The sequence below is a fragment of the Bubalus bubalis genome, chromosome 11 (assembly GCF_019923935.1).
Source record: "Bubalus bubalis isolate 160015118507 breed Murrah chromosome 11, NDDB_SH_1, whole genome shotgun sequence".
NCBI classification, from domain to species: Eukaryota; Metazoa; Chordata; class Mammalia; order Artiodactyla; family Bovidae; genus Bubalus; species Bubalus bubalis.
In genome coordinates this window covers 44,878,525-44,891,701 of record NC_059167.1, presented here as the reverse complement: position 1 = coordinate 44,891,701, position 13,177 = coordinate 44,878,525, and the positions used below count along the sequence as shown (strand labels likewise).

Below are 13,177 nucleotides of genomic sequence, written 5' to 3'. Positions count from 1 at the left end.
TTAATTTCTGCTGTATAGCAAAGTATTTCAGTTATATGTATATGTTCTTTTTTATATTCTTATTTATTATGATTTATCACAGGATGGGAATATGTTTGGATTCAGACAAAGGTGAAAAACAAAGTTTGTAGTCTCTCTGAGCCTCTCTTGCCCGTGAGAAGCAGTTTGCCTCTCTATGTCTGAGGAAACTATTAATAGTTGTGTTTTTTTTAATATATAGTTGATTTAAAGTTTCAGGTATACAAAAATAGTGATTTGAATATTTTTTATAGATTATACTCCATTTAAAGTTATGAAATACTGGCTATGTTTCGTGTGCTGTACACTAACTATATCCTTGTAATCTATTATTTTATGCATAGTAGTTTGTTCCTCTTAATTCCCTACGCCTACTATGTCCCTCCCTGCTTCTCTCTCCCTACTGGTAACCACTAGTTTGTTTTCTATTATCTGTGAGTCTGTTTGTTTTGTTATATTCACTGGTTTATTTTTCAGATTCCACATATAAGTGATAATATACTGTATCTGTCATTGTCTGGCTTATTTCACTAATAAGCATAGTACCATCTAGGTCCATCTATGTTGTTGCAAGTGACAGAATTTCCTTCCTTTTTTATGGCTGAGTAAGTAATATTTCATTATATATATATATATATATTCACACCATATCTTTTTTTATCTGTTGATGGGCTGGTTGCTTTGATATCTTGGCTATTGTAAATATTGCTGCTATGAACATTGGGGTACATGTATCTTTTTAAATTAGGGTTTCTGTTTTTTTCAGATATAAACCAAGGAGTAAAATTATGAGATGGTAGTTTCATTTCTGATTTTTTTAAAAAATTATTTTTGGCCGTGCTGGGTCCTCATTGTTGTGTGGGCTTTTTCCTCTAGTTGAGGGAGTAGGGGCTACTCTGTAGTTGTGGTGCATGGGCTTCGCAGTGTGGTGGCTTCTCGTCTTGCACAGCACGGACTCCAGGGTGCGTGGGCTCAGTAGTCGCAACTTGTGGGCTCCGGAGCACAGGCTCAGTATTTGTGGCACGTGGGCTTAGTCGCTCTGCAGCCTGTAGGATCTTCCTGGATCAGGGATTGAAACCATGTCTCCTGCATTGGCAGGCAGATTCATCGCCACTGAACCAGCAGGGACACCCCTACTTTTAGTTTTTTGAGCAACCGCCGTAATATTTTTCATAGTGGCTGCAGCAATTTACATTCCCCACAACAGCATGCAAGAGTCTCTTTTTCTCCACATTCTCAGTGATACTTGCTGTCTATAGACTCTTTGATGGCAGCTATTCAGTGAGGTGATATCTTACTGTGGTTTTGATTTCTATTTCCTTGAATGATTAGGAGTGTTGAGCATCTTTCCATGTGCCTCTTGAACATATCCATGTCTTCTTTGCAAAAATGTCTATTAATGTCTTTTGCCCATTAATCAGATTTTTTTTATATTGAGTTGGATGACCTGTTTATATATTTTGGATATTAACCTCTTATTGGTCATATCATTTGCAAATATTTTCTCCTATTCAGTAGGTTGTGAAACTAGTCTTCTTGCTTGAAAATCCTGTAATAACATCACTTGGGTCAGTTTTCATTCTCCTCAAGAACCACTCAGCTGAGTGCTGTCTTACCCAATTTTTACCAATAGATCCATCACTAGGATCTTATACACTGGCAAAGAAAGCGTAAACTTCAACTGAAGAAGAAATAGCTTATACATCAAAACAATTGCAAGGTGTTGCTAATACATATGGGCAAAAGCCTGGGGAATATGTGGGAAAATGGATTCTAAGAATGTGAGATGAAGGAAGAACACTTGACTACCTTGGGTGTCAAATGTACTGATACGGGTGCACTTATATATTCTGGACACGGCTCTGTGCTTGACTGGTTAACTAGAAACACTCAGTGGTGGCCTACATTTAATGAAGTTGAGACACCAAAGCTTCCCTGGCATTGTGCAGAGGGAATCCAAAAATGGAGACAGGAGTGTCGAAGTAGACATGTCTTGTATGACCTGCACACCACACCTCACCTTCCCCAACTACATTCCCTGAGAAGGCCAGCTTAAAATAACAAACATTTCATATATCTCACAGTCCTAAGGGTCAGGAGTGGTGTAGCCCTGGCCCAGGGTCTCTCACAAGGCTTTAGTCAGGATGTTGGCTCATCCAACATTGAGTCAGGACATTATCTCAGGCTGAAGGATCTGTTTCCAGGATGGCTCACTCGCATGGTGCTTGGGCGGGGGGACTTTCTCACATGAGCCTCTCCATGGTAGTTTATGTGTCTTCACATCGTGGTAGCTGGCTTCCTCCAGAGCAAGTGACCCAAGGGACAAAGAGTGAGGCAGAAAGGCCATGATGTCATGCTGAGCCTTGGAAGTGAAGCTATATTCTGTTGATCACATAAACCAACCATGATGCCTGTTGGAGGGGACTGCACAAGGGCCGGAATACCAGAGGCAGGAATCCCTGGGCTCCACCTTGAAAGCTGGCCATCACAGCAACTTGACTTCCACCAACTAACTGCCATTTTCCTTCTCTGTAGTCACTCTTGGCTTGTTAGGCTTCTGAGGCCCAGGCTCATGGAGCCAGTTTCAGGATGGCTTAATAAAGATTTGGTTTATGAATCGTGGAAATATAGTGAAATGATGGGCCAAGAACTATGTGAAGAACTTCAGTGAAGAGAAATTAATTAATATGATGCATTCTTTCCCAACATTGAAGATTATAGTGGGACAATGGATCTGTTTGGAGACATAGATGACATTTCTTCAGATAGTGATGGGGATAATCAACCACCCATTCAAAGACAGCCTGTTACAGTAAGTACAAATCTCAACTGAGCCCATTATTCAAAGCTAAGAAAAAAGTTTCAGAGGCTGATGGGCCTGACTCTCTCATATAGAGAGAGTCTAGAACATCTGATGAATAGGTGACTTTCTTAGCTATGTTGGGAATTTCTGGATATTAAAGGGCATAGAAGGAATTGCTCAGAATGAATTTGATGCAAAACTTTAGGGGCTAGACTGTGAGGACTCATAATTTGAAAACCTTTGATTCAAAAGCTTTTCTTACTCAAACTTGTGCCGAGAAGTGTGTATTATTTGACATTTTCCCCTGATTTTAATAGTTACTTAGTATTGAAGTGTTGTATAATTTCACACTTGTGTTGCTAAATATCTTATGAAAACTAGGTATGTCAACATTTTTTTCTGGTAATGCAGGCTGACAGGTCTTGTTTTGCATGGTGGTTTTGGGGGAGTAGGATAGAGAGGATGAAATTTTGAGGTGAGGCTGGAGGGGCTGCTGACTACTTTATCTCTGAAGTGGTTTCTAAATTTACTTCCTGTCAAACCTGCATCTGCCTGCTGCGGAAGGACAGCTAGAGCATTTCTAATGTCACCTCAAGCTCTCACATTCTGATTCCTTTCTTAGGATGGATGTGGAGTGCCTCAGAACCAGCAGGAGGAAGAGCCGATTTCTGAAACCAAAATAGAAGTAGAAATTCCTAACATCAATTCGGATTTAGGAAATGAATTATACTTTGTTAAACTACCCAAATTTCTCAGCATAGAATCCAAGTAAGAAGACTGATTTAAAGTTTTATTTTTCCTGCAAGATATTGAGTAAAAGTATGTGGACTGTAAATGTTCTTGTTTGTAATGCGTTGGCTAATCACAGAGGTGGGAGATTTTTCATGTAACTCTGAAAAAATAAATTTAGGGTGGGCTGTGGTAGAAAATGATGAATTTATTGGTATGAGAAAGTTTTACTGCTAATAATTCTTTTAGCATTTTGGCACTTTCTTATCAATGAGCAGATATCATAGCTGATGAAGATGTTTTTTATTCTCATAAAGCTGAAAAATTGGTAAACGAAGGTGAGAAAGTTTGCTGGAAAAATCACAAAAGTTCAATGCAAAAGCCATTGTGAATCTAGAAAAGATGATGATATTTGAAAACAAAATAGTGTGGAGGGATATCATGATGGTTCACAAGTGCAAGCTCTTGTGCAATTAAACATGATATCTTTCTTTAAAAATTTGAAAAGGTAGATCATGTGTCACCTATCCTTTAGAGGACTATTTCACCAAACAAGAAAACAATTTAAAAATTTTGAATTATTAGTCACATTTGGATTTTTTTCAGGCAAAAAAAATTTTAAATAAAATTTTAAAAAACAGTAATTTGCATACTTCTTTGAAGTTTTACTTGAAGTTATTTGTCAACTGTGATTTTTTTTTTAACATATTGGTACATGTTATAAAGACTATTATTTTATAGTATTATATTCATACTAAAGATGGCTAATACAACATTAAAAAACAATTTTTAGGCCTTTTGATCCTCAGTATTATGAAGATGAATTTGAAAATAAGAAAATGCTTGATGAAGAAGAGAGAACCAGGTTAAAATTAAAGGTATCATTCTACACTTTATTCCTTTTTTTTCTTTTTTAAGCTTTTTATAAAATAAAAACACAGGGATAACAGTTTGAGATGAACTTACAAAATGATCTTTATGTTTATTTTTTGATCAATAAATAAGTGTTTAGAATGAGGAATTAAACGTCTTTTCAGAATATTATTAGGAGAGAAGGTACATATCCTTTTAAAAAAATTGTTGTAGAATTATCACTTTTCTAACCTTTCTTTGGCAGTTGTAATTTTTTGACAGCAGTCAAGATAAGAATTCTTAAAAATTGTTAGCTACTTCCTTCAGGATAAATAATAATATAACTAGATATACAGAACTGCCCCTCCAGTTTTTATCATGGATAGATCTGAGCTGCTTCCCATAGTAAAAATATCTCAGACTATTTATGGAAATTCAGCTTATGTACAGAGAAGAGGTCTTGTCATTAGGGGGTCCCCCTTGAGAAGACCTGGAAAGCAAAACCCTACCATTGCTCTCATAGGAATGGCATTGTCTTTAACCGGGTATGGAATGAGCGTCTGCCAGAGGCCACAGTGGTAGCAGTGGCAGGAACCATTCTTATACTACTTTTCTGATTTGGACTTTCTCACCATATGGATAAAGCAAAAGTCTCAGGTTTTAATTTATTGTTTATTATTGAATTACATTTTTTTAAAAATTAATGCTCAGAGCTTTCTTTCCTACGGGGCCTTTCTTTAGTCCTTCTTTCATTGGGTTCATAACCCTTCAAGTGGGGCTGCAATAGAAATCTCAGTTATAACCTCCTACCTCATATGGGCCCTAAGTTTTTGCTTCCACTGCCATGAGGTGGAGCTCAGAAAAGATTAAAACAGAACGTCTGGTGAATTTAACCAGTGTCTATAGGTATCTGTAGTAGGAGGGTTTCTGTGTTGCCTAATCATCTATTTTTCGGTGAGCTTATCTTCTCCCCACCTCTGAATTCTTGGCATGTGATTATAAATCAGTTGAGAAGAAAAGAACATGCGGTCAGTCTGGTTTTGTATGTGAAAGTGTAGTTGATGAGTCATGTCTCTTTGCGATCCCATGAACTGTAACCCATCAGACTCCTCTGTCCATGGGATTCTCCAGGCAAGAATACTGCAGTGGGTTGCCACACCCTTCTCGAGGACATCTTCCCGACCCAAGCATCGAATCCAGGTCTCCTGCACTGCAGGCAGATTCTTTACCAACTGGTTTTGTATGCCTTTGTGTTTTATATCAGATAGAAAATACTATACGATGGAGGATACACCGGGATAAAGACGGAAATAAAATTAAAGAGAGCAATGCTTGGATAGTCAAGTGGTCGGATGGAAGGTGAGCACAGACCTGAGGAGAAACACCCAGAGGGAGGCCTGGGATGAATGAAGTTTTCTGTGTAGGACCATATTTGGGGATCTTTTTTCATTACAGAATTAACAAAATCTAGGCCTCTTAGACCTCATCCAGTAGTCATGTATGGATGTGAGAGTTGGACTATAAAGAAAGCTGAGTGCCAAAGAATTGATGCTTTTGAACTGTGGTGTTCGAGAAGACTCTTGAGAGTCCCTTGGACTGCAAGGAGATCCAACCAGTCCATTCTAAAGGAGATCAGTCCTGAATATTCATTGGAAGGACTGATGCTGAAGCTGAAACTCCAATACTTTGGCCACCTGATGCAAAGAACTGACTTATTTGAAAAGACCCTGATGCTGGGAAAGACTGAAGGCAGGAGGAGAAGGGGATGACAGAGGATGAGATGGTTGGATGGCATCGCCAACTCAATGGACATGAGTTTGAGCAAGCTCTGGGAGTTGGTGATGGACAGGGAGGCGTGGCATGCTGCAGTCCATGGGGTCGCAGAGTGGGACACGACTGAGCGACTGAACTGAACTGAACTGAGGCTCCTTGCATTATCTGGGAAACCTGGGAGAAATAAACAGGGTTGAGGTCACAGTGCTGTGCTGGAAGACTCTAGACATAGACCCAAGAAGTAAAGGAATTCACAGTATCTACCTTATTGAGATGAAAACCTAATGTCAGTGCCCATATGTGACCATTAGACATTATAGATTGGTATGTTTGAAAAAACGATTTCTATTTTACTAATGAAGTCGTAGAGATTGGGAAATGATAAAACAATTAGATTTCAAGTTGAAAGGAAGATGGATTTTACCACCTTTTACTTTGAAAGGAGGTAGGTTAGTTGTTTCTAGTATCTTTTGTCTGTCTTAAATCTTCAGTATGGGGACAGGATCCTGCAGTTCCACAGCATTTTAAGAATTGCTAACAGGGTAGAGGAGACTTCCCTGGTAGCTCATGATAAAAACCCCATCTGCCAATGCAGGAGATGCAGGTTTGATCCCTGGGTTGGGAAGATCCCCTGTAGAAGGAAATGGCAACGCACTCCGGTATTCTTGCCTGGAGAATCCCATGGACAAAGGAGACTGGCGGGCTACAGTCCATGGGGTTGCAAAGAGTCGAACACAACTTAGTGACAAAACATGACAGAATGGATGCTATAGGATTTGTTAATGATCCATCCTAATAACTGAACTATTTCTGTTTCCAGCTTGTCCCTACATTTGGGCAATGAGGTGTTTGATGTCTACAAGGCCCCGATGCAGGCCAATCACAACCACCTGTTCATCAGGGAAGACAATGGTCTGCAGGGACAAGCCGTCTTTAAGTCCAAACTCACCTTCAGGTAACTATTCAGAGTGACCTATTGCTGCTTGGCAGTTTGAGCAACAGGTTAGAGAGGCTGGATGTGCAAAGAGCCTGACTGACATGATGTTGAGGTGCAGCTCCCCAAGGCCCATGGTCTGGTTCCCATGCCATTTTTCACCTTTGCAACAAGTTCCTGTCTCTCAGGGAGCCAGTTCATGCTATGGAAACCAACACGAGGCTGCTGTCTAAACCAGAAGACCAGTTATTAATTCACATTGATCAGCACACCTGGTAAGAGGCCTAAACTGTCTGTGCCACTCTGCTGGTCAGCATGTCCCTTCTCTTCAGGGCCTTTTACCTGGGAAGCCGGCTGATTGCAAGCATGCTCTTGGTGTGTGCATGTGCCAGAGGAAAGGGCTGTGGGTGCCGATGTTGCTGTCCGCCGCTGTTTGCTGTTGGTGTGATTGCCTGCAAATGTTCTTAGTAGAGTGAGTCATTTTTGTCTGTTTCCCACAGACCTCATGCTACAGACTATGCCACACATAAAAAGGTGACCCTGCCATTTGCTAGTAGATGCTCAAGGATGCAGACGATTAGAATCTTACCAGTGGCGGGTCCTGATCCTGAATGCCAGCGTGTAGAGTCGATTAAGGTATGTTGGCTGAGCTTTATCCCAGGATTGTTTAGGGGCATTAAGAGCTGTGCTTTTCAGAATATTAAATCATCTTATTGTGACAGTCATTTTATTTCTTGTAGTTATCAGGGAGCCAGTTTAGCTTCCAAGTGTGTGGTTAACCATAGAAATGGTCATAGCCAATGGGCCAGTGGTGAGATACAGCAATCCAGACACTCAGGTGTTCTCTCTCCAATCTATGAGCTCTCAGAGGGAAACTGACAGTTTTTAAAAAAACATAACCTTTGATACATATCATTAAACTGTGTTAGCCAGAGGAGAGGTGATGTAGGAAGGTCAGAAGGACATTCCTGACTCAGTCAACACTGGCCCTACCCTTGGAGCCCAACATGTGGAAGCCAGGTGGATGGAAGGTAACAAGGTCTCTACTTTGGGACTCAGGGACCCTCCCCACCAGCACCCCCTTCATCCTGCCATCAGCAGCTGTGGGGAGTGCCCTGGGTTGACAGCCCCAAGCAGGAATATCTGGGTGCCATGGTCGTTTGGTGGAGCCTGGGCAAGTCAGGTGTGTCTCAGGGAGGGTGAAGAGAACCTGCTTCCCTCAGGCATCTGCTGGGCATGGACGCAGCTCCTTGGGCTGGTCGTGCCGTCTGGACTGTTCTGGCAGCAGAGGGGACGCTGCAGCTCCCAAGGCCGTGCCCGTGCCAGTTGTGATGGGGCGGTTGGTGTGAGGGAGCCTTCTGCCTCTCCACCCTGTGGTGTCTTCATGCCTTAGAACTGAACACGACGACGACCATGTGTGGTAACAGAGATGTGAAATGGAGAGAACTCACCCTGAGGACATAGGAACTGGTGTTATCCCAGGCAAGGCATTTTCATGTTCTTTAGTTTCAAGCAGGCACTAAGTAAATTCATTTTTTTTAAGTCCTTACAGAAAGAAGCACGTTTGAGGGCTTCTGCTCACCAGGAGACAATGCTTCTGCAGAACCAGGGGGTGCCAAGTGCCCCCTACCAGGACTCGAGCAGTGAGGAGGAGGGTGAAGCCGTCGAAAACCACGACCAAGGGGAACGCAGAGGTGAGTCTGGTGACCACTGAGTGTCTGTCCTGCTGTTATTCACTGAGGACAATGCAAAGGCCTTTTCTCCTGTTTTTGTTAGGACCACTTTCTCACATGAAAAGTTGGCTGGGAAAATAAGGCACCCCCATAATTAAGAAAATCAACTAAATAATTTATGTCCTCATTGTAAAAAATGTATAATAGGCAGTTTGCCTGATTGTAAAATGTGTGTCTGCAGCCCTGTGGGTATTTAAAAGTGATCAGTCTCTCTGAGGGGAAAAAACCTCTCCAATGTAAGTCATTTAAGCATGTTTGAAAGCTGTATGTATCTCTTCATGACAACTTAAAAAAAAAAATGGTTGGCGTCTCAACAAAGGTAAATATACAGTGGGAAGTAAGAACATTCAACAGTAAAAAAAAATTTTTTTTCAGGAATAAATGGGTCTTCATCTTTGAGGGTCAGTCCCATATCTAAAGTCCTCAAATTTGCTTTCAGAGGAAGGGGCCAGAATCTATTCTCCAGAGAGTGATGAGGGACCAGATGAAGATGGGGCTCAAAGATCACTGACAGCAAAGAAACTCACCACTGATAAGGTAAAACCAAATTTATTCAATCTGAAGGGGTTTGCTCTGTAGCCACAAGCCGACTCCCGGAATAAGGAGCTTACAGCCCAGGAGCACAGACAGGTGTCTACACACCTCCCTACAACTCAGTGAGATGAATGCAGTAACAAGCCTAGGCGTGGCCCTAGGCTGACACCTGTGTGCAGTGGGAGGCAGCCCAGAACAGTCACCCTCTTGTTGGAAGTTGAAGGAAGTGTAAGGGTGGGTGTGCCGGTGGACAGAAAGGCCTGTGAGAAAAGACATGTGGCTGAGACACCAGGGCCCAACTAGAGAACTAGAAGTAGTTCAGTGAAATAGATCAAGGGCCCTCTCCCGATCACCATGAGCATAATAATAGTGCAGGGTTATTTCATTTCCATGTTATTAAAATTATCTACTTTATTTCCTTTTCCACTTAAAGATCACAAGAAATTTTAAGTCTTAATTACACAAGTGACTCACTCTGTTGTTGCCATTGTACCATTTCCATTTATCCAGTGTGTTCTGGACACACAACTCACTCCACTGTGGGTCTTGAGTTACAGGTCAGAGGAACCATCCCAGTAACAGAAATGGCTCTTACTATGTAAAAGAAGCACTCATTTTTCATGTGAAAAAAGCACATAAAACACAAGCAGTCCTTTAAAAAAAGTCAACAGGCTTTAAAATAGTGAGAGAAGGTGAAGTACTGAGGAAGCAGAGGAACATATTTCAAGTAGTAATGAGGGGAATCCACACCAAAACAGAGTGACGTGTCCCTTGGCCCTGACCGCTGGAAGTCCGGGCTCCCCTTGCCTGACCTGTAGAGACAGTGTCTGTGGACAACGTCATTGCTGGGGGGGTCGAGTTCTAACTTGAAGGGCTGGCTCCCCCACCAGCTCAGAACTACTTTAGACAGAATTTCCAGAAACATTCAGTATTGAATTTTATACCTTCTCTCTTGTTATCTGTTCAGATGAACCGTCCAGAAAGAGGAAAGCAGGGGGTGAAGAGGAAGAGGATGACTGAAGCATAGAACGTGTACTCACTATAAATATGGTTTTCAACTGCTTGCTTTAAAACAATGATGAAATGACTTGGGATTGAAGTGAGGAACTGAATTCCTTTTGCATAATCCTAGTTGTGGTTTTAAAATGTTTGGAAGCAAGTCTGTGACTTTAGAAAATCCATTGTTCCCAGGTGAGGCCATTTTGGTAACAGTTTGCGCTGTGTCTTGGGTTTTTTTGTCAGAGCAGGCATGGCACAAGAGAGCTCACTGGAGAGTCAACGCTTTGTTATGTGTTGTATGGGCCTTACCAGTTCTAATCCTCAGAACTCAAAGGGCTGCTGCTGTTCTCATACTACAGATATGGAAGCTAAGTTAGAACTTAAGACTTTTATCCAAAGCTTTTTATTCTCAAGTTAAAAAAAAGCGTTTTTGAGGCAAGGATCAGGAACTTATGTGCACGGCCATCACACTGCTGAGCAGGTCTGTTACTGACCTTAGGGAGAAAGACATCCAAAATGCGGGGAGAAACGGTCACCAGGAGTTCAGAGGAAAACAGAGCACTGGGAAACAAGATACTAGATTTGACTGTTAGCTTTTTGTCTAGTGCAGTAGCTGGAACATAATAGGTACATGAAGGTTTTTTTTGTTGAATGTACAAACCAATGATGTTACATTGGGCAAGTTAACTTCTCTGAAGTCAGTTTGCTCAACTTGGTGGGGTCTGGACTTGACCACTGTGAATCTTTCATGATTTAATGCTTATATTCCTCTACCTCTGAGATGTGAAAAAATATGTTGTTTTTTTTTTTAAAGAGTCTTATTGTTCAATAGAAAAGGTTAAAGAAAAATGGCCCACTTACCATGCAGGAAACCTGGATATACATTATAATTCCCTCCCTTTTATATATTTAAAGTGTAATTTCATGCAGTAAACACAGCCATAATTAGCACCAGCTCCAGAAAGGCCATTTAGAGACTCATCTAAATTGCTGAGAGGTACTATCACAGTTCAGTCATAAGGTTGACTATTCTTTACAATTTTATTGAGGTATAGCTGATTTACAGTGTTGTGCTAATTTCTTTGGTACAGCACAAGTGACTCAATTATACACACATAAACATGCTTTTCCATATTTTTTCATACTTTTCCATTATAGTTTGTCACAGGCTATCGTCCCCTGTGCTGTTCATCCATCCTGTGTATAACAGGATGTCTGTTTCTGTGCCAGTACCACACTATTTTGGTCACCATAGCCTTGTAGTATTATCTCAAGTCTGGGAGGGTTATGCCTCCTGCTTTGACAATTCTGGGTCTTTTATAGTTTTATATAAATATTAGGATTATTTGTCTTAATTCTGTGAAAAATGAAATGTGTTAATTTGATGGGGATCGCATTAGATCTATAGGTTAGGTTGGCTATTTTTATAGAGGTGGCCTTGAGTCTCTGCTACTTTAGCAACAGGACTGGGGCTAAAGCTGGGCTGAGCCTAGAGGCCACCAACCCTTGCAGACATGCTGGAAAGCTTAATATTTGGTACCTAGAGGAGTGAGGTGCCATTGGCTGAGCAAGAAGGCTCTCTCCCCACGGCTACAGCGCCTGTCTCCATGGCCCCTCGGGGAGGAGCTGAAGTTAACTGACAACCGAAGCACCCAAGCCTCTGACTCACCAAAGCGGACGGGCATCAAGGCTTCCCGCATGTGAACGTAAGCCCAACAGGCATTCTCGGAAAGCCAGCCAATACTAAAGATTCAAGAGAAATTTCTTTATTCCTTAAGTTTCAAAGCTGAATTATTTGATATTTATCCCTAAAACTTTCCTCAAACCCATCACACGTTTCACTGATTTCCTCTTTTGGTTGGTGGATTTAGGTGACTGATAAGCAGTATCTATGCTTTACCTTAGAAATAATCTCTAATAGCAGGATTGGCTCCCCTCAGGCCCAGAACACACTGTATCATACGTCCCTCTTTCAATTTGTCAACTCAGTTTAAAAAAAAAAAAACTCAATTTGACTTTATGGACAGGCCAGACTGAGTACTGATGGTATGAGACTGAACCATATGAACTTACTACCTTATGGGTATAAATGGTCAAGTACTGACAGTTTCAGAATAACTCAGGGAAATTAATAAACTTGTTCTTAAAAGGTATGTAAGGAGTGAACTTTAGAACATAGGCATTAAAGGGATTTTCCAAACAGTCTAAGTCTACAGTATATTTGATAGACTTTATTGAAATTATTTGTTCCAATATGAAATTTTAAATCCTAAATGCCTGTAATCCATATTCTTCAAAAGAAAATTCACTGTGCTATTATGAACCAGTATTATTAATATGAATATTCTGTAATAGTTTATTAAAATTGAAAAAGTAAGCACTTACAGCATTTTTATATTTTAGCATTAAAAAATGTATTTAAATGCCCAATTTCATGTGACAAAGAATGCACTGTTACAAAAGTAATTTTCAAGCTTTTAAACGTACCTGAAACCAAATATAATTCATCCAAAAGACTAAAAAAAAAAAAAGTGGGCACTTTCTCAAAATTACAATGGTTTTTATATACTCTGCGTGTGTGCATGCACATGTATGCATGAACAATTTTCTTAAGCAGACAAATCTAAACAGTTTAAACAGCTGAATCAAATTGTTTTCCTTTTGACTTAAGGTGAAATTTAAACTAAAAATTTGCTTTACACCCATGAACAAGCACCCAGAATTTTTTAAACCGTACTCTCTGATGAACTACAATATCTGACAGAAAAATTTTAGAGCTATTAATTGCTTTGCAGCATTTAA

At 40.6% G+C, this 13,177-nt stretch overlaps 1 protein-coding gene across 1 annotated transcript; it reads left to right on the top strand.

The window, feature by feature from the left end:
• Nucleotides 1–1,154: 1,154 nt before the first annotated feature.
• On the top strand, nucleotides 1,155–12,906 carry LOC102402947 (RNA polymerase-associated protein LEO1). The gene is made up of 9 exons (XM_025295597.2): nucleotides 1,155–2,830; nucleotides 3,444–3,589; nucleotides 4,344–4,428; nucleotides 5,667–5,761; nucleotides 6,996–7,130; nucleotides 7,610–7,745; nucleotides 8,653–8,803; nucleotides 9,282–9,379; nucleotides 10,344–12,906. The coding sequence occupies exons 1-9, from the start codon at nucleotides 2,747–2,749 to the stop codon at nucleotides 10,401–10,403; spliced, it is 990 nt and encodes a 329-aa protein (XP_025151382.2). The 5' UTR covers nucleotides 1,155–2,746; the 3' UTR covers nucleotides 10,404–12,906.
• The last annotated feature ends 271 nt before the right edge of the window (nucleotides 12,907–13,177 follow it).

Coding starts and splice junctions, on each gene's coding strand:
- LOC102402947 (XM_025295597.2), top strand. CDS start 2,747: ATGGATCTGTTTGGAGACATAGATGACATTTCTTCAGATAGTGATGGG. Junction 7,131..7,609: donor AAGTCCAAACTCACCTTCAG/GTAACTATTCAG, acceptor TGTTTCCCACAG/ACCTCATGCTACAGACTATG. Junction 9,380..10,343: donor AGAAACTCACCACTGATAAG/GTAAAACCAAAT, acceptor TTATCTGTTCAG/ATGAACCGTCCAGAAAGAGG.